Raw genomic sequence first — 21,139 nt, 5'->3', positions numbered from 1 at the left:
TGGTCATTCCCTGTACTGTCTGCAGTCTCTGGTCATTCCCTGTACTGTCTGCAGTCTCTGGTCATTCCCTGTACTATGTCCGCAGTCTCTGGTCATTCCCTGTACTGTGTCCGCAGTCTCTGGTCATTCCCTGTAATGTGTCCGCAGTCTCTGGTCATCTCCTGTATTGTGTCCGCAGTCTCTGGTCATCCCCTGTACTATGTCCGCAGTCCATTGGTTCAGAATATTTTTTTTTCTTGTTTTTCGCCTCTAAAACCTAGGTGCGTCTTATGGAGCGAAAAATACGGTAATTCCTTAGTGTGAAAGTTATAGAGTCTACAAACTATGGTATAGATACTGGAATTTACAGTTTTTTTGTTATACAGCGCTGCGCTAGTTTAACTGACAATTGCGCGGTCATGAAATATGGTACATAAATTAAATTTATGTCCTTTTTTTCACACAAATGGAGCTTTATTTTGGTGGTATTCGATCACCCCTGGGTGATCGAATTTTTTTTTTTTGCGCAATAAACAAACAAAGACCGAAAAAGTTTGGAAAAAATATATTTTCTCATTTCTGTCATAAAAAATATCCAATAAACTCAAATTTTGTAAAAATTTTAGGCCAAAATGTAATTTGCTATGTCTTTGCTAAAAAAAAATCCCAATAACTGCATATTGATTGGTTTGTGTGTAAATTATAGCGTCTACAAAGTATGGAATACTTTGGGGTATCTACCTTCCAAAAAGGGGTCATTTGGGGGAGGGGGGCATTTTATGCCCAGCATTAGAAGTTTATGCCACACATCACTCACTCTTCTAACAACCTGAAGACCAATCCTTTTCTGACACTTTCTCTTCACATGGAAAAATCAGTATTTTTTTGTGAAGAAATTACTTGGAACCCCAAACATTATATATTTTTTTTAAAGCAGACACCCTAGTGAATAAAATGGTTTGTGCTGCAATTTTTGATGTTACATAGTACTTGCGCAGTGATTTTTCAAACGCAAATCTTTTTTAAAAAAAGCCCCACTTTTTTACTTTTAATGCACAATAACACAATATATTGGTCAATTGTTTAGTAAAGTATACAAAATGATGGTATGTCGAGTAAATAGATACCAAACATGACATGCTTTAAAACTGTGCATGCCCCGTGCAATGGTGACAAACTATTAATATATACCGACGCATAGGGGCCATCCACCCACTGGCTACCCCAGGCATCCATGCTTGGGCATATAATGCTCTTTTTTTTAACTGAGGCTGAAAATCTCATCCAACAGCACTGCACACACTTGCGTATATTCTGAGAGCAAGACCCCCCTGTTGCTGTCAGAATAAACAAGTCGATGCGGCAGCTGAATGGCATATCCTGCAAAGAGAACAGCAATGGTTAACTATTTCCCGTCTGGCCTATAGTAAAATGACAGCCGGGTGAGCCTCTCGTCCCTCCAGTAGGGCGTCATATGACATCCATCCCGGATCACGCTTTGCGCGTGCCCGCAGGGCCGCTCTGTGCTGAGATCTGTCACCGGCTGTGTACCTTGGACTTGGTTGACGACAGATCTGTGTACCGGCTTCGTTGCCAGTACCATGTGACCAATCACAGCAGGTCACATGACAGTTGTATGCAATGGATGACTTCCTTTCTTGCCATCCATTGTATACAAGTGTGTCTAGCTGTGAATGGTTACAGTGATCACATGCACAGGCTGTGCCAATCACAGCCAATCTCTGTCATGTGATTAGCCGTGGCGAATCACAACAAAAAAACCTGAATTAATCAATTTAATTCAGTTAAATGCTTGCTTATAGCAAATAAATTCTTTGCTATAAACAATAAAATTGTGTAAAAAACAAAAACTGATCACTTCCCCAAAGTAGTACACTGTTACTATGATAACATTATACTACTTTGGTCGTAGTGTAATATGAAAAATAAAAGAAATAAAAAAAATATATATTTTTTTTTTTCCGTACCGTCACCAGTCAGTGTCCCTGATCACCGCCACACCAGTTACATGATGATGCTGCACTGGTGACAGTAAGTTAAAAAAAAAAAAAAATTGTGAAAATAAATTTTTTTAATTTCTTAATTTTCCATAAAATTACAACTTCAAAAAACTTGCCATGCCTCTTATAAAATGTCGGACTGTCTACTTTGCAAAAAGGGGTCATTTAGGGGATATCTATACTGTTCTGACATTTTTTGGGCCTCAAGAAATTAGATTGGCTGTCAGTACTGCAGGATTGATTAATTTTCAGATATACCATAGTTTGTGAACTCTATAACTTTTCTACTGATTAAATCATAAATACCTATTTGGATTATTTTCACCAAAGAAATGTAGCAGAATACATCTTGGCCTAAATTTATGAAGAACAATTATTTATTTGCAAACCTTTTATAACCGAAACAAACGTGTTTTGTTTTGTTCAAAATTTTTTGCGTTTTTTTTTTTTTGTTAACGTAGCAAAAAATAAAAACCCCAGTGGTGATTAAATACCACCAAAAGAAAGCTCTAGTTGTATGAACAAAATGATAAAATTTTAGTTTGGGTACAGTGTTGCATGACCGCGCAATTGTCATTCAAAGTGTGAGAATGCTGAAAGGTGAAAATTGGCCTGGGCAGGAAGGGGGTAAAAGTGCCAGGTATTGAAGTGGTTAACAATAAAACAGTAATAGTAAAACAGTAACTTGACAAAAATAAAGTGACTATTTTTGTTTTAATGTAATTATTTGGTTTTTTTTTACATTTTTTTAAACTTTTAACCAGATGGTAGGGCCTCTCAAAATGGGATAGCCAGTTTCCTGACTACCTAACATCTTTCAAGACCCTGTGTATATATGTGCCCTAGACTGTGCTGTACCCTATACTAATACTCCACTATTGTGTGGTAGCAACGGAAGCAGTCCTTGAGGCAGAGACCAGGTTGGCCAGGACAGGAGGGACAAAAAAAAGCAGGTGTCGCGTATAATTCAATATCTGCTACAGATATATTTTTTTGGGGTGTCCTTTGGGTTGGGGATACCAGGAATGGCATTGGGAAAATGCCTCTCATGCAGCCGACTAACTGCATGTGGGTTGGGGCCATAGCACCTTCTGGATACAAAAGGGCCGTGATGATCTTTTCCTGGAATTTTAGGAAGGATCCACTATGTCCAGTTGTTTTGTAAAGCACAAATGCGTTATATAGAGCCAATTGAAATAAATAGACATTTTTTTTGTACCAGCGTCTGGCTTTTCAGAAAACCTAAGTACGGCTTCATCATCTGGTCGTTGAAGTCCACCCCTCCCATGTTAAGGTTATAGTCGTGGACACAGAAGGGCTTCTCAATAACACCAGCTGCCGAGGAAATTGGGATGGTTGTGTCTGCGTGAATGGACGACAGGACAAAAACATCCCATTTTTCCTTCCATTTCACTGCGAGCAATTCATCATATGTCAAGCAGGCTTTTCCCTCTTTCTCAGAAGGGTATTTACAAGCCGTTGGGGGAAGCCCCAGCAGTTAGGTCGCACGGTGCCACGTGTTCCTGGCAATCAAGGGGTCAAATGTGATGACTGATGTAGTGGTGGGCAATCTGATGCTATCTGGGAGGGACGCTAACACTATCTGAAGTTGCCAGTGACACTAATACAGTGATCAGCAAAAAAAAAAATTGTACACTGTACTAATGACGCTGGTGACAGGGCAGTGAAGGGGTTAACTGGGGGGCAATCAGGGGGTTAAATGTGACCTAGCTGTGATTATACTGTAAAAATGTTGTTGTTTTTTTTTACTCACGTGGATCTGATTTCTTCTTTCTCTGGGACAGAATGTACGCAGGGAGAGAAGATTGCATCATTTCCTGTACCTGTGTAAATGTAAACCCAGGTACAGGAAGATCTCTAATAGGGAAGGGATCAATCAGCAGATCCAGGCCGAACATCACTGGCCTGAATCTATTGATGGATCTCTTGGGCACCGAATCACGGCACTGCAGGGTTGGCTGGTGTGTGCTCCCCCCCCCGGCTTGCGATCACAGCGGGAGCGCGGATCACGTGTATATATACATGATTTTGCGCAGTCTCCGCGCTGTAGCAGTATTGCTGCTACAGGGCGGACTTAAAGCGGCTAAATAGTCACTAGAATAAATGGGCTATCTTAATGCATCAAGGTTAATGCACTGCAACAGTGTGAATCCAGCCTTTTGATGATTTATATCCAATAAGCCGCCAGGCAGTTGAGTGTCTACTAATTTAGTGATTGTACGCACAAGTTTTTGTATTCCAATGATCTCCTAGGTTCCCAAACAAGATGGTTGCCTCAGACACGCATAACTATAGATAATATAAGAATTGGGGGAATCTAAAGACCTTTTATTCAAGGAACAAAAATCTAGAATTTAAACGTATATATCCTCCTTTGACTCTAAAACTTAGGAACCAGTTTTCAAGTTAGTGTTAAAACATTACTCAGAAACTGCATGCAGTCTTTCCTGTTTTGAAAAAGTGCTGCAGGGACTGTAACTTGGTAGGAACAGTAGCTCCATATGTTGGTGATATCCAGTCATGCATTTGTATTGTACTGACAAATATAAGTATCGTGCATGGGCGAGCGCTGGACATATAAAGCGGCTAGCACAAAGGTAAAGGTAACAACTCATTTTAAATATGGTGTAAAAGAGCAGCGCTAAGATTAAATAAATAATAATGTGAGGTAATCAAGTGCATTGCTGATCTGAGGTACAGCGATAAGGTAAATAATAAATGGAACAATCAAGTGCAACACATAAAGTGAAAACATATAAGCATCAAAAAAACATTCAATGAATGTGGAACAGTCAAGTGCAACATGTAAAGTGGAAATGAATAAAGTCCATATATATCAGTATGATATAAACTAAAAAAAATCTATTAATACCTTTCTTGCTCATTGACACTGAAAGGTTAGTATTACACCAATAAAAAAAAATGTATGAAAATTACAGCTTACCTATCCTTAGATGTGGTGGCTTCATTAGTTTTCTTCTTTTAGGTCTTTATCCCTCTGTTTTCACCTGGTGATCTAGCCAGTAACCTCCTGTATTAGAGTGCCTCCACTCTAGATGGAGCACAGGGGCACCATTGGACATGAGCATTGTCAGTCTGGGTGGAAGGCAGTGTTGGATGCACTTGCAGATTTAAATACACAAACAAACTGAAGCCAAACACCAGCTAACACTTTATAAGCAGTAACCGCAAACTATTTTTTTTTCTTTTTGGTAAAGGTTTTACATAAATGCTGAGCATTGTGAGCACCCCTGTCAGTGTTAAATGGTTTGTATCATCCCTGTAACTGCTATATCTGCAGAACAGATTTTTCTTTTGAAAAGCAGACCTACTGTTTGGATCACCAGGTGAATATAATGGATCACCAGGTGAATATAAAGGAAAGAGCCTAAAAAAGAAAACTAATGCGGCCATCACATCGAAGAATTGGCATGCTGCAATATAATGGTTTGGGTTTAATACTGCTTTATTCAATGAAGTTGATCCATCTGTCAAATGATACACATGCTTTCTACTGCATATGGGTAAGGTGGTTGAATTTAAAAACAATTGATGCTTACTTATCACAAGTAGCTTCCAACGGATCTTAAGCAGAGGAACCAGGATTGCTACTGAAGAATATTTTCCAAAATAGGAGAGCTAGTGTCAATCTCCACAAAAAGAATCAACATGATGAAGACACAATCTACAGATGTTTAATTGTTCAAATGCTGTATTTTAGATGCTACTATTTAAAAATGTAATAAATTCATAAAAACTGTCAATTATACCTTCACCCCCTACTCCATCCTGCCAGTTGTGTGCAGTCTATATATGTCCTTTTCCCCTTAGCCAATGGTTATGTTATACATTTCTGACTACTACTATAGTTGGCACCTGCACAGCCTTGGTTTTACGTAAAACAAAACAAAAGATGGTGAAAAAGTGTCAAAACAAGCAGTATGACTGGTGACAAGCAGCTGATAACCTACCAAACATTTTTCATCATATGCTCAGTTTGATTAACATAATTTTATATTTTTACTTTTTTTTTTTTTTGTTTAAATCTGAATCTACACAATACATTGATCATTGATTGTTTGCCCAGCACTCCTTTTCTTTATTATGTAGGAAACACAAGACTCTTGCACTTATTAAAGATGGCCGGGTTATTGGTGGCATCTGCTTTCGCATGTTCCCCACTCAAGGTTTCACAGAGATTGTGTTTTGTGCTGTTACGTCCAATGAACAAGTCAAGGTTTGTAGATTTTTATTTTGCATACCTTTTTTTATGTTCTTTATAACACATTGTGTCTTTTTGCTTGACTGCTGTGCTTAGATCTGTTAATTCAGAATTAACTTAAAAGTTGGACAAAATGTCTGACAGGACCTGTATGACATAGGAGACCATTTTGGCCTCTCCTGTCATAATTGCTTCTCCCTGCCCTGTGCAGTTCAGAATACATCTACAGCAAGGTAGGGCTGTCTTTAATATTAATTGGACCATGGGCAAACTTTTTAATTTGCTCGCCCCCATCCCCTCCCAAAGCGCCCCCCACTCTGAGACACAATAAATGGAAGCTAGACGCAAAATTAGTTTACTGCAGAAGATCAGGCAGCGATTGCGACTGGTTGCCAGAAGTTACAGAGTATACTTACCGATCACTGTATGGAGTGCAGGGTTTGAGTGGGGGGCTTTGTATGGAGTGCAGAGTTGAGGGGTCGCGCTGTGTGCGGAGGGCCGGGTTTGAGGGGTCGCGCCGTGTGCGGAAGGCCGGGTTTGAGGGGTTGCGCCGTGTGCGGAGGGCCGGGTTTGAGGGGTCGCGCCGTGTGCGGAGGGCCGGGTTTGAGGGGTCGCGCCGTGTGCGGAGGGCCGGGTTTGAGGGGTCGCGCCGTGTGCGGAGGGCCGGGTTTGAGGGGTCGCGCCGTGTGCGGAGGGCCGGGTTTGAGGGTCGCTTAGAGCGCTTTCTTCCCACCCCAAATCCTCTCCCACCACCTAGAAAACTTCAGACAGTGGGGCTGCAGAAGAGCAGCTACAACTTACTGCAAGTCCGTGCAGGCTGCTGATTTCAAGAGGAGCTTCCTCCTGTGTAGAGCCCTTGCCTCCTCCTTCCTCTGCTCTCTCTGCTTTCACTGCTCTCATATAGTGATCGATGTGTAGAGCAGGGAGGGTCCTGAACGGCCATCGGAAGAAGAGCACTATCACTTGTAAATACAGAAGAGCTGCATCTGTATTTACAAGTGACAGTAGTGTGCAGCCTGCAAGTGACCAGCGCCAGCAAACTCTGGCTGCAAAGAAAAACCCTGGCGGGCAGCGCGGGCTCAAGGGGCAGCTGCTTTGGGCCCCACAACGATAGGGCCTTTGGTAGGTGCCCCTTTTGCCCCATGTTAAAGATAGCCCTGCAGTAAGCCTTTGAGCCGAGATGTTTCTTCCATTAGCATGCATGGGAGTGATGTCATCCTGGCCAATGAAGTGGCCAAAAAGTTAAAACTCAAAAGGAAGACCACAAGAAGATGGAAGCATTCATGATCCTCAGGAGCACTGATACTGCAGTGCTGGAGGGGAGTACTTCCAAGGTAAGTCTTCCATAATGTGTTAATATGCTGTGCATACTAGTACATTATGATTTAATAAAGCCTTTTTTTTTTTTTTTTTTTCTCACAAAGGTTTAATTCCACTAATGATGCACATTTATTTAAAGGATAAGTTCACCTTTGGGAACATGTTTTTAGGGTAGAACATGTAACATGTTCCCCTAGCCGCAGCAGCTGCTGCCCACTGCCCCCCCTCCCTGCCTTTGACAGTACGGGGAGCAGTCTCCCCGTACTATCTGTCAAATTTGAAAACACGGACTTCTGTGAATGAACTACAAGTCCTGGCAGCCTTAGCGGCTGTTGGCTTGTAGTCTTCAATGAACTACCACGGTGCTCCACAGCCCATTTCATTGAAGCTTCCTGTCAGAATATCTGCTTGTTCGTACATCCTGTACAGCAAGCAGATAATCTGACAGGTCTGCATCTACTGATCACTGGTGAAATGCTTTCCAGGCTCCTGTAGACAAAAATAATAAATGCACATTTTTTTTTTACCTGAAAAGAAATGTGCATGTATTTTTGTCTAAAAGGTGAACCTATCCTTTAACTAAATACTCGTTTGCATTTTCTATGTATATCACAGAAAAAGGGAAATATGTTTGCCATAGACATTAACATTGAATTTGATCCATCCCATAAAGCTATGGATTGTGCCATCTATTCATGTCCATGGTCCTAGATTTTAAGCATAGCGTTTTCTGCCTTTTTTTTTGTAATCATTTGATTTTTTTATTTAATTTTCAGGGATATGGCACACATTTGATGAACCATTTAAAGGAGTACCATATTAAACACAACATCCTTTACTTCCTCACATATGCAGATGAATATGCTATTGGCTATTTCAAAAAGCAGGTGGGTATCTGCTGGGTAATTTTAAATAACAAAAGAGCAGTTCAGTAAAAAGGTTTCTGTTGGAGACTTGACTGAATTGGTATTGAATGCTTTCTTTTTCTTTGCCCTTAAATTTGCCATTGCACTTTTTTTTTTCCTTTTTTTTTCCTTTTTTTTTTATTATCCTGGATAAATGTCAGTACTAAGAGGTTCAGCTTAGTGTCTTTTGTGTCACTTTTAACCAATTCAATACCGAGCAATTTTACACCTTCCTGCCCAGGCCAGTTTTCAGGTTTTAGCGCTCACACTTTGACAATTGCGCGGTCATACAACATTGTACCCAAACTAAAATTTTATCATTTTCTTCACACAACTAGAGCTTTCTTTTGGTGGTATTTAATCACCACTGGGGTTTTTATTTTTTGCTAAATTAACAAGACCAAAAATTTTGAAAAAAAAAAAAGTTTTTCTTTGTTTCTGTTATAAAAGTTTGTAAATAAATAATTGTTCTTCATAAATTTAGACAGATGTATTCTACTACATGTCTTTGGTGAAAATAACCCAAATTAGGATGTATTTTTTAGTTTGTAGGAAAGTTATAGAGTTCTCAAACTATGGTATCGATCTGAATATTGATCAATCCCGAAGTACTGACAGCCAATCTAATTTCTTGAGGTCCAAGAATGTCAGAACAGTACAGATATCCCCCAAATTATCCCTTTTTGCAAAGTAGACAGTCCAACGTACTTCACAAGAGGCATGTTGAGTTTTTTGAAGTTGTATTTTTTTTGTCATTTTTCGGACAATGAAAAAATTAAAAAAATTAGTTTCACTATTTTTTTTTTACATATTGTCACCAGTGCAGTACAGCGTCATCATATAACTGGCATGGCGGTGATCAGGGACACTGACTGGTGACAGTATGGGGAAAAAAAAAAAAATATATATATATATATATATATATATATATATATATATATATATATATATATATATATATATATATATATATAAATAATTTTTTTTTAAGATTTGTTTTCATATTTCACTATGACCAAAGTAGTACAATGTTACCATAGTAACATTGTACTACTTTGGGGAAGTGATCAGTATTTTTTTTTTTTTTTTTTTACACAATTTGCTTATAGCAAAGAATTACTTTGCTATAAGCAAGCATTTACCTGAATGACATTGATTCAGGGTTTTTTTGGGTTTTTTTTTTTTTTGTGCTTAGCTGTGATTTGGCCACAGCTAATCACATGACATGTGCATGTGATTAGCTGTGACCATTCAAAGCTAGACACTAGTATACAATGGATGGCATGAATGAAGCCATCCATTGTATACAACTGTCATGTGACCTGCTGTGATTGGTCACATGGTACCGGCAACGGGGCCGATACTCAGATCTGTCATCGGCCGTGTCCGAGGTACACGGCCGGTGACAGATTGCACCGCTCTGCAGGAGCACAATCTGCGCATGTGCGGGAGGACGCCATATGGTGTTGTAGAGGGGTCTTATTTTGTAGAGTGGGGGATCTTCTGTTGTTGCTGGCTGCTGGGGGATTTATTGTTGCTGATAGAGGGGCAATAGATTCTTTAGAGGGGGCAGTACTTGTAGTTGGGTAGGGGGTGGCGTCCACCCGGAACGCTGATGACCTTTGCCGCCCGCCATTGGGCCATAGGGTGGGCGGCAAATGGTTAATGAAATGCGTACCTGTTGATACTAGTTTAACACTTCTTTTACACTGGCTCTAAACCTGTTTTGCTCGATGTTTACATTCTCGCCCAGTTTTCTTAGCTGACAGCTTGTGTGGAGTACAATGTCAGATTGAGTCTACTGCTGGATTTCTACTATAAGAGAATTAATTTGACAGGTTATATACAGTGGTTTTCATGGGATGAGATCTATACATTTGTAAAATTTTGGAAAGCCTTGATTAGTGACTGTGATCCCTGATGGGATGTGATAGTCAATACATCAATTTTAATTATGTGAATTAATATTTAACTTGGCTTTATTTAAGCAAAATGATATGACTTCGGCAGTATATATTTTTAAGTAACACATTGCCATGGCTTCTTTTCAGTTGGAATGCAGTGGTATGCAGTTCTGATACCTCCAGCACTGTATGTGTAAGGGGTGTTGGGGTGTGCTGGAGAGTCTAGTGATGCTGGCTAATGGAAGATCTATTGTCACCCGGGGAGGTGGTGGTCTAGTGTTGTAGAGGGGTCTTATTTTGTAGAGTGGGGGATCTTCTGTTGCTGGCTGCGGGGGGATTTATTGTTGCTGATAGAGGGGCAATAGTTGCTGAGGGGAGGTCTATTGTTGTGGGTTGTTGCTGGGGAGGTCTATTGTTGTGGGTTGTTGCTGGGGAGGTCTATTGTTGTGGGTTGTTGCTGGGGAGGTCTATTGTTGTGGGAAATCTATTTTACTGCCTTTTTTGTTATCAATAACAAATTCCACACAATTTATTTAGCATCACAAATTACTTGATTGTAGATTCTTTAGAGGGGGCAGTACTTGTAGTTGGGTAGGGGGTGGCGACAAAGGATGGTGCTTGGAGGTGGGTATTGGGCGGAGACAAGGTGTGACTCTGTGGAGGGTGGAAGTGTACCTGCACTTATTCTCTGAGAAGAATAGCCCTGCCCATCCGCAGTCTGTAGTTTGAGAGAGGGCAGGAACTGCTGCTGTTGCGTGTGACGTTTGCTTCTCTGTGTGTTTGGATAAAGTCCTTTGCAATGTAACCACCTTCATGGCCAAATATAATCTTTCTCTTTTTTCCTAAAGGAAAAGCACAGGCAAGATAAAATCACCAGTCAACTTGCATAATGTCAATGTGCCTTTTCTTGAAAAGTTCTGAAGTACCTACATTAAAGGTTGTAAATCAGCATGTGCAGATTTTTCGTAGGCTCTTATTGTGTATTTCATAGGAAGACAAGTCTATTGTTAAATTGAATGGCATTGTCTGTGTCCATAACACATAGGAATGGGTTGTGTTTTATATTCTTTATTCACAAAACAAGGAGGTGTCTTCAGAAATGCTGTGCTTATAAGATTTTTAGTTCCTCTGCTTTCATTGTGTTTTATCTTTCCACCGAATGTAATATTTTTATTTTGTTTCCTTTTGTAGGGTTTTTCCAAAGACATCAAAGTCCCCAAAAGTCGCTACCTGGGTTATATCAAGGATTACGAAGGTGCCACTCTGATGGAATGCGAACTAAATCCTCGCATCCCATACACTGAGCTCTCCCACATCATAAAGAAGCAGAAGGAGGTGTGTGCTCCAAGCCTTTCTATGCCGCTGTCACTTCTTCATAGTGTAATGAAATGCATAGGCTGCCTATGGCTGCCTCTGCTTTCAAAAACTGCCTTCCATTCTGAAAAAATGGCTTCCATATATTTAGCATGATAGACCCTAAACAAGTGTACAAATTAGGAGCTCTGGCTGCTTTCTGGCTTCACCTAATGCATACCTGTTTTTAGGTCAGTGACTCAAAGTAGTAAAGTCGCTGCCTACATGTGTATTATTTTTTTCTACACAATGGTTTACTTTAAGTCAAAGAGCAGAGTAAAAGTACAGTAGCCCATAGCAATCAATAGGCAAGCACCTTTCATTTATGCTGACTGTCATAAAACTTTGCTCCAGATAAAATGATATTATGAGTTATGGATAGAGTGAGAAAAAGTTAAAATCTGTATCAGGTTTTTATTTCTGTCTGTGACCCCACTGGGGACATTTTTAATTGTTTTGTGTCCCTTTGACGCCCAGAGAAGCATGGGATGTGGTTGTCACTAGGACAGAAAGGCATTTAAGACATTTTAATTCTTCCTCACATTACTAAAAAAATTTTTTTTTTCTTCTGTGCCTATGATGAAGGAATTTTCATCCTTTCCTGCTCTGACAGGTAGTGAAGGGGAAATATCCTAAATAGAGACACAGACAGTAAAAAAAACCTGCACATTCTAACCATTCCCTGCTGTTCCCAAAAAAAGGTTTTGGCTGGATCTGGGCTTTCCTTTAATAGCAACTGTGGGTGTGGTGCTATGGTAAGCGTGCGCCCATCCTGTCTAACCACTTCCTATCCGGACACTTTCACCCCCTTCCTGACCAGGGCAATTTTCAGCTTTCAGCGCTATCACACTTTGAATGACAATTGCGCGGTCATGCAACACTGTACCCATATTAATTTTTTACCATTTTTTTGAGACAGATAAAGCTTTATTTTGGTGGTATTTATTCACCGCTGGGATTTTTTATTTTTTTGGCTATATAAATGAAAAAGTCCAAAAATTTAGAAAAAAGTGTTTGTTTTTCTTATAAAATTTTGCAAATATTTCATCATAAATCTTGGCCAAAATTTATTCCGTTTATCTTTTTTAGTAAAAAAAAAAAAAAAAAAAAGCCAAATTAGTTTATAACCAAAAATTATAATTTTTAAACATTTTTTATTTACATTTTTATTTAATTTTTTTATATTTTTTTTTTTTACATACCATCACCCTGGCAGTACAGTGTCACCATGGTGACACTGTACTACTTGTGGGGGGTGATGGGAAGATTTTTTATTTTTTTTTACAGTGATTGCTTTTACACCCATATAGGATGTAAAAGCAATCATTTCTCTTTCTCTCTGTCTGCATTCTTGCAGCCATTGAGAAATACTGTGTGAGTTGTGATTGGTCAGAGCTTGGCACATGGTACAAGGCTGTTGTGAATAGCCTTGTACCATGTGACCTCTGTGATCATTCACAGATTTCACACGTAGTAAGCAATGATGTAAGAAGTGACATCTTGCTTACTACTTTGCATGTGATCACTGATTGGCCAATCAGTGATCACATGATCGGGACCTCGTACAGAGGTCCCGTCCGACGATCAGTGTTTCACTGTGTTCGGAGGGCACAGCGGGCAGCGGATCGCGGTGCTGCGCGCTCCCAGGGAGCGCACACAACTAGAAGTAGCGGGTGCCGTTTATGAACGGCAACACGCCCCTGGAGTGCCACCATCCTGCCGTTTAAAAACAGCAGGCGGACGGCAAGTGGTTAAATAGTGCTTCCTATGCCAAAGGATCCCAGCTTCTGAGATTTTAATTTGCATGGCTCTCTGGATGATTTATAAATATTGCTGTCTCTCTAATCCAGATCATTAAGAAATTGATTGAACGCAGACAGGCGCAGATCCGCAAAGTCTATCCTGGCTTGACATGTTTTAAGGAGGGTGTACGACAGATCCCAGTAGAATGTATCCCAGGCATAAGTAAGTTTGAAAACATATGAATAGCACGCTAAAGGATGTGTTTCTGTAAGAGGTCTAGTGGCAGCACTGATATTTTATTCATCTATTTATTTTCAGGAGAAACTGGGTGGAAACCATCTTGCAAGGAAAAGGGGTATGTATTATTTTACTCTGATTCCATGACGAGGTAGAAGTCATTTCAATGTGACCTGAACATGTCATTCCAGCAGCTCCTTTGATCACTAGCCTATGCTTTCCCAGTCATTCAGTGGGGACTTTGTCATGAAAGGTGTGCTTAGGCTCTTAAATGATCTAAAGTATTTTGAATCCATGTTTGGGGGTTATCCACTTCTTTCTAATCTTGGGCCCACAGAGCTTTCTGATACATAGTTTCAGTTTAAAAAGCTAGAACACCATTTCTGAATGCCACCATCCAGATGTTCCTTTTTATTACTTACGGTGATCACTTGAAGTGCAAGGAGTTTTAACCACTAGCCTAGGGCACTTATACCCCCTTCCTGCCCAGGCCAATTTCCAGCTTTCAGCGCTGTTGCACTTTGAATGACAATTACGCGGTCATGCAACACTGTACCCATATTAAGTTTGTATCATTTTTTTTGTGACAGAGCTTTATTTTGGTGGTATTTAATCACCTCTGGGTTTTTTATTTTTTCTTAAACCAAAAACCACTGAACATTTTGAAAATTTTTCTTAGTTTTTGTTGTAAAATTTTGTAAATAAGTGATTTTTCTCCTTCACTGATGTGTGCTAATGAGGCTGCAGTGATGGGCAATGATATGCTGCACTGATGGGCACTGAAAGACAGCACTCATATATGGCACTGAAAGGCAGTTCAGATGGGCACTGATATGTGGCATTGATGTGCACTGATGGGCACTGGCAGGTGGCATGGATGAACACTGACAGCTGGCACTGATGGGCACTGACAGGTGGCACTGCTGGGGCTACACAGATCATCAGGGCACACTGATCATCAGTGCCCTGATGATAAGTGTACATGTCCCCTCTGCGGAATGCCGATTACCGGCTCTCCTCTCGAGCTGTCAGCGTGACAGGTCGTGAGGAGAGAAATGCCGATAACCGGCATTTCCGTATTTACATGTGATCAGCTGTGATTGGACACAGCTGATCGCATGACCGAGCGGAAATCTTTGGCTCTTTTTGTTAAACAGTAATCCGCTATTTCCGAGGGACACAGCGCACCGCTGATCACCGCACTGCGCACTCCTGGAGCTGCGCATGCACGGTTAGAATGGGAGGACGTTATAGGACGTCCTCCCAGAACGAGAGAACCGCCTTGCGCCCGTTATTGTACTATATGGCGGGCGGGAGGTGGTTAAAGAATGGACAGAATCTCCAAAGTACTAATTGCAAGGCTGGTTTGCCTGTCCTGAACTTTTAGGACAGGCATTGATCTGCCACTGTTCTTTTAGAATAGCCTCTTTTTTATCTGCTGGTTTGAGGTCCAACTTTATTTGTGTCATTGCAGGATTTTTTTTTTCCAGTGTAAAAAGGAGGCACATAACTGATATCCCAGCTCTTTTACCTAGTATTATTAAATTTAAAACCATTCATTTAATATTGTTCAGTCCTCATAATGGCACACCAGCGCCCCTGCAGTTCATTTAGAACTATAAGCTGTACTTTTTGGCATTCATTAACAGGAAACTGTGAATGAATGACATGGCAATGTGGGCAGAGCCCTGCCCGGCTGTGCTGTTTTCAAATTGTGACAGTGGGTGCAGGGAGAAGATCCCTCACCTGCTGTAACAGGGAAGGGGGAATTGAGGGAGAGAGGAGGCAAGAACTGCAACATGTTACATGTTCCAAAGGTGAACTTATCCTTTAATGAATGTGGGCAATGAGCAGAATTGGCATTTAGGTGCAGAGATTGCTCAGTCATTCAGAATCCCAAAAGTTAAAGACTGATGAGAGATTCAATCCTTGGCACCTTCACAAAACTGGCATAGAAACAGTTTTTGAAATCTTGCACCAGCAAATACTATTTTAATGCTTTGTTATACTCAAATTATGATCGATATTATCTTTACAGGAAGGAAATTAAGGATCCAGACCAGTTATACAATATCCTGAAGAACCTGTTGGCACAGATTAAGGTAACAGTGCTTTATGTGTAATTCAAATGAAAGCTCCAGTAAAATGTATTCTACACCTAAATCTACCATGTGAAAGCTACCTTTTCTTTTGAAAGAAAAATCTTTAAGGCTTATGGGCTTTCCATGATTGTAACAGTCAAACAAAGAAGAAAAATATAAAAGAAAAGAAAATGCATCCTCTCCACTTTCTGATTCCTTTTTTTTTTTTTTTCTAAATAAAGAATTAAAGGTTTATTGAAAAATGTGGCAGTGACAATCATAGAAACCAAAACAAAAGACTTAGACATCGTACAGCAGTGTTGATTGTACAATAATTGACTGAGACCAACATCATCGTAACAAAGCAATATGCCCAAATATGTTGTGGCACTCTACATTCTTGCTATGCCCTGCCCTGAAATTGGGTATAGATGCAGCATGCTTCCCCATAATCTTAAAGTGAAACTCCAAGCAAACGGCTAAATATACAAAATATTTAAATATAAAGTTACTATTGACATGACATTTTCACCACATGTTGGTAACAACCCATGCAATCCATACACAGTGTTCCAAATTATTATGCAAATTATATTTAAGCGTCACAAAGATGAAATATTTTGTTTTTCAGTTTAAGTCATGGATGGCATTGTGTGTCAGGGCTCTTTTGATCACTGAAAACAATCTCGGACCCCTGTGATAATTAGATTGGCCGGTGAGCCCAATTTAAGGAAAAACTACTAAATGAGGGTGTTCCACATTATTAAGCAGAGCACCATTTTCAAGCAATATGGGGAAGAAAAAGGATCTCTCTGCTGCCGAAAAGAGTGAAATAGTTTAAAGCCTTGGACGAGGTATGAAAACATTAGATATTTCACGAAAACTTAAGCATGATCATTGCACTATTAAGAGATTTGTGGCTTATTCAGAGCACAGATGGGTTCGTGCAGATAAAGGCACATTGAGGAAGATTTCTGCCAGATCCATGCATTGGATCAAGAGAGCAGCTGCTAAAATACCATTACATGGCAGCAAACAGATATTTGAAGCTGCTGGTGCCTCTGGAGGACTCTACACCTTGATGTCCGTGGGACTCCAGAGTCTTGCAACTGTGCATAAACCTTCTATTCGGCCACCAATAACCAATGCTCACAAGCAGAAACTGCTTCATTGGGTAGAAAAATACATGAAGTCTAATTTTCAAACAGTCCTGTTCACTGATGAGTGCCGTGCAACCCTGGATGGTCCAGATGGATAGAGTAGTGGATGGTTGGTGGACAGCCGCCCTGTTCCAACAAGGCTGCGATGTCAGCAAGGCGGTGATGTTTTGTGCCGGAATCATGGGAACAGAGCTGGTCAGCCCCTTTAGGGGCCCTGACGGTGTAAAGATGACCTCTGCAAAGTATGAGGACTTTATGACTGACCACTTTCTTCCCTGGTACAGAAGGAAGAACTATGCTTTCCGTGATAAAATCATCTTCATGCATGACAATGCACCATCTCATGCTGCAAATAATACCTCTGCATCAATGGCTGCTATGGTGATAAAAGGAGGGAAAGTCATGGTGTGACCTCCATCCTCCCCTGACCTCAATCCTATTGAGAACCTTTGGAGCATCCTCAAGCAAAAGATCTATGAGGGTGGGAGGCAGTTTACATCCAAACGGCAGCTCTGGGAGGCTATTCTGACATCTTGCAAACAAATTCAAGCAGAAGCTGTCCAAAAACTCACAAGTTCAATGGATGCAAGACTTGTGAAGCTGCTATCAAATAAGGGGTCCTATGTTAAAATGTAACATGACCTGTTAAAATGTTTAAAAATTTAAAATGTTGTTAAAAGTTTGATTGAAATCGCTTTTGATTTCAGTAAATATGCTACAAACACAACAAAAGACAATTTTCAGTTCTTTACAACCTATAAAGTGTTTTGAAATTTACTGTGCATAATAATTTGGAACAGTGCATTGGAAGTGTTTTATGTTTAAAAAAAAACACTGTTATCATTAGGAGGTTTGTTCAATAAAATGTGATTTGTACTCTTAATAGTTGATAACATGAGAATTGTTATTTACATCAATTATTTAGGTAAATGAGAAAAATATCATTTGCATAATAATTTGGAACATGGTGTATATACAAAGAAACTAAAAGAAATCAGTTCAAGTTATGTGTAATAAAATGGAATGACACAGGGAAAAAGTATTGAACACGCTAACTGAAATTTTTTAATACTTAGTACAAAATCCTTTGTTGGTAATGACAGCTTCAGAACGCCTCCTGTATAGAGAAACTAGTCACATGCATTGCTCAGGTGTAATTTTTCCCATTCTTTCGCAGTCTTCAAATCTTGAAGGTTCCATAGGCCTTTTCTCTGAACTCTGAACTTTAGTTCAAGTCAGGTGATTGGCTGGGCCATTCTAGCAGCTTTATTTTCTTTGTTTGAAACCAAGTGAGTTTCCTTGGCTTTGTGTTTTGAGATCATTGTCTTGCTGAAATGTCCACCCTCATTTCATCTTCATCCCGGTAGATGGTAGCAGATTTTTATCAAGAATGTCTTGGTACATTTTTCCATTTATTCTTCCTTCAATAACATGAAGTTTGCCAGTACCGTATGATGAAACAGCCACACACCATGATGTTCCCACCTCCAAACTTCACTGTTGGCACTGCACATCACCCCAAAAAAACCATACCATTTGTCCTCCAAACATGGTGTGCATTATGGCATCCAAAGCGTTCAATTTTCCTCTCATCTGACCAGACTATATTCTTTCAGTATTTCACAGGCTTGTCTAAATGTTGTGCAGCAAACTTTAAACGAGCTTCAACATGCTTTTTCTTCAGCAATGGAGTCTTGCGTGGTGAGCGTGCGTACATACAGGCCATGACGGTTGAGTGCATTACTTGTTTTCTTTTGAAAAATTTCCACAAGTGGTCCTTGGATTTGGCCAACTCTTCTGATAATTCTCATCACTCTGTCAAAAATCTTGTGAGGAGCACCTGGTCATGACTGGTTTATGGTGAAATTATGTTTTGTACTTTTGGATTATGGCCCCAAGCAGCGCTCACTGGAACAGTCAGAAGTTTAGAAATTGCTGTAACCAATTCCATCAGTATGTTTTGCAACAATACATGTCTTGAGAGAGCTCTTTGCTTTTACCCATCATGAGATGTTTCTTGTGTGACACCTTGGTAATGAGACACCTTTTTTTATAGGCCATCAGTTGAGACTGAACCAGCTGATATTAATTTTCAGTGACAAGGGGCAGGATTGCTTTCTAATTACTGATAGATTTCAGCTGGTGTCTTGGCTTTCCATGCCTTTTTTGCGCCTCCCTTTCTGTGTTTAATACTTTCCCTGTATCATTCCATTTTATTGCACACAACGTAATTTCTGAACTTATTTGTTTTGGTTTCTTTGTATGTATGGATTGCATGGGTTGGTACCGACGTGAAAATTTTATGTCAATAGTACCTTTGAGGAAATATTTACTGGGAAAAATGGTGACGTGCTCAATACTTATTTTACCTGCTATAAAGATGAAATACAGGGGTTAGACAAAAAATGGAAACACTACATGATTTGCAGATGTGAAAGTGACAACATGGTTTCGTGTTGAAAGTGGAAGTGATGTAACATTCTTTTGCTTCTACTGTGTGATGAGACCCCTAGCTAACTGGTAGGAAGCCTCACTTTCGTCATTCACTGCGTGTGCTGCTAGTAATACATTCATACCAGAGCTTACTGAGCTTCAAAGAAGGCAAATTGTTGGTGTTCGCTAAGCTGGTGCCTCTGTGACTGAAGTTGCCAATTTATTTGCCATGTGACGAGGTGCTGTATCAAATATTATGACCGCATATACAGTTTCCAGGAAAACATCGTCTGATAAGCATAAGAGCGGTCTACATAGTCAACTGACAGAGACAAAAAGACATTGCGCAGGATTGTGACCTGGCATAAGGAAACATCTGCTGCAAAAGTGACTGCAGGGCTCAATTTCAGTCCTGTGAAGACTTTACATATCCAGTAAAAAAAAATAGAAAAAAAATTTAATTTCTTCATACATTTTAGCCAAAATGTATTCTGCTGCATGTATTTGATAAATAAAATTCCAATAAGTGTATATTTATTTATTTTTATACTACCAATGGCGGTAATCAGCGATTTATAATGGGACTGTGATAGTACGGTGGGCAATCTGCCACTGGGGGAACTGACTGACATCACCAGTGACATTAACCAGTTCCACGCCACCCTAAATAAGTATGAGTTCTTGTTAGAAAAAAATATTTTAAGCAACAAACAGCATGGATTTATGAAAGACAGAAGTTGTCAAACGAATCTGATTTCTTTTTATGAGAAGGTGAGCAAAATCTTGGACAGAGGGGTGGCGATGGATGTGGTATACTTGCATTTTTCAAAAGCATTTGACACAGTTCCCCACACAAGTTGGGAGCATGAAATTTGTCCAAAATGTCTTGGTATGCTGACACCTCAAGAGTTCTCTTCACTGGAACTAAGGGGCCATGCCCAACCCTGAAAAACAACCCCACACCATAATCCCCCCTCCACCAATCTTTACACTTGGCACAATGCAGTCAGGCAAGTACCGTTCTCCTGGCAACCATCAGACCCAGGTACGCCCATCGGATTGCCAGACAGAAGCGTAATTCGTCACTCCAAAAAACACGTCTCCACTGCTCTAGAGTCCAGTGGCGTTATGCTTTACACCACTGCATCCGACTCTTTGCACTGCATTTGGTGATGTAAGGCTTGGGTGCAGATGCTCAGCCATGGAAATGCATTCCGTGAAGCTATCTACACACTGTTGTGCTAATCTGAAGGCCACATGAAGTTTGAAGGTCTTTTAGCTATTGACTCTGCAGACAGTTGGCAACTTCTGCACACTGTTTGCTTCAGCATGCGCTGACCCCACTCTGTCATTTTATGTGGCCTACCATTTTGTGGCTGAGTTGCTGTTGTTCCCAGTTGCTTCCACTTTGTTATATTACCACTACCAGTTGACCGTGGATATTTAGTAGCAAGGAAATGTCATGGATGGACGTATTGCACAGGTGGCAACTTATCACGCTACCACGCTTGAATTCACTGAGCTGAGAGCAACCCATTCTTTCACAAATGAAAGGTGCTTAATTTTATACACCTGTGGCCATTGAGGTTATTGGAACACCTGAATCCAGTTATTTGGAGGGGTGTCCCATTACTTTTGACAGTATAGTATATGTCCTGTTAGTCTTCTTGGCAATCAAAGGGTGTCGGCGCTGATCCATTGGCCAGCACCTGTTGATAGGCCTCTGCTGTGACAAATCACAGCAGAAGCGACGCGCTGGG

At 40.3% G+C, this 21,139-nt stretch overlaps 1 protein-coding gene across 1 annotated transcript in view; it reads left to right on the top strand.

The window, feature by feature from the left end:
- The window catches only part of KAT2A (lysine acetyltransferase 2A), a 76,702-nt gene that overhangs the window by 41,047 nt on the left and 14,516 nt on the right, over positions 1 to 21,139 (top strand). Inside the window, exons 11-16 of the mRNA XM_089690629.1 lie at positions 6,132 to 6,258; positions 8,340 to 8,450; positions 11,564 to 11,707; positions 13,576 to 13,690; positions 13,787 to 13,823; positions 15,744 to 15,807. Coding sequence (XP_089546755.1) covers positions 6,132 to 6,258; positions 8,340 to 8,450; positions 11,564 to 11,707; positions 13,576 to 13,690; positions 13,787 to 13,823; positions 15,744 to 15,807 — 598 coding nt within the window. The remainder of the gene's footprint in view (positions 1 to 6,131; positions 6,259 to 8,339; positions 8,451 to 11,563; positions 11,708 to 13,575; positions 13,691 to 13,786; positions 13,824 to 15,743; positions 15,808 to 21,139) is intronic.

Source organism: Staurois parvus, unplaced genomic scaffold (genome assembly GCF_062004578.1).
Source record: "Staurois parvus isolate SC_StPar_1 unplaced genomic scaffold, SC_StPar_1.0 ptg000538l, whole genome shotgun sequence".
In the NCBI taxonomy this organism is placed as follows: domain Eukaryota; kingdom Metazoa; phylum Chordata; class Amphibia; order Anura; family Ranidae; genus Staurois; species Staurois parvus.
This window is presented reverse-complemented; position numbering and strand designations above follow the sequence as displayed.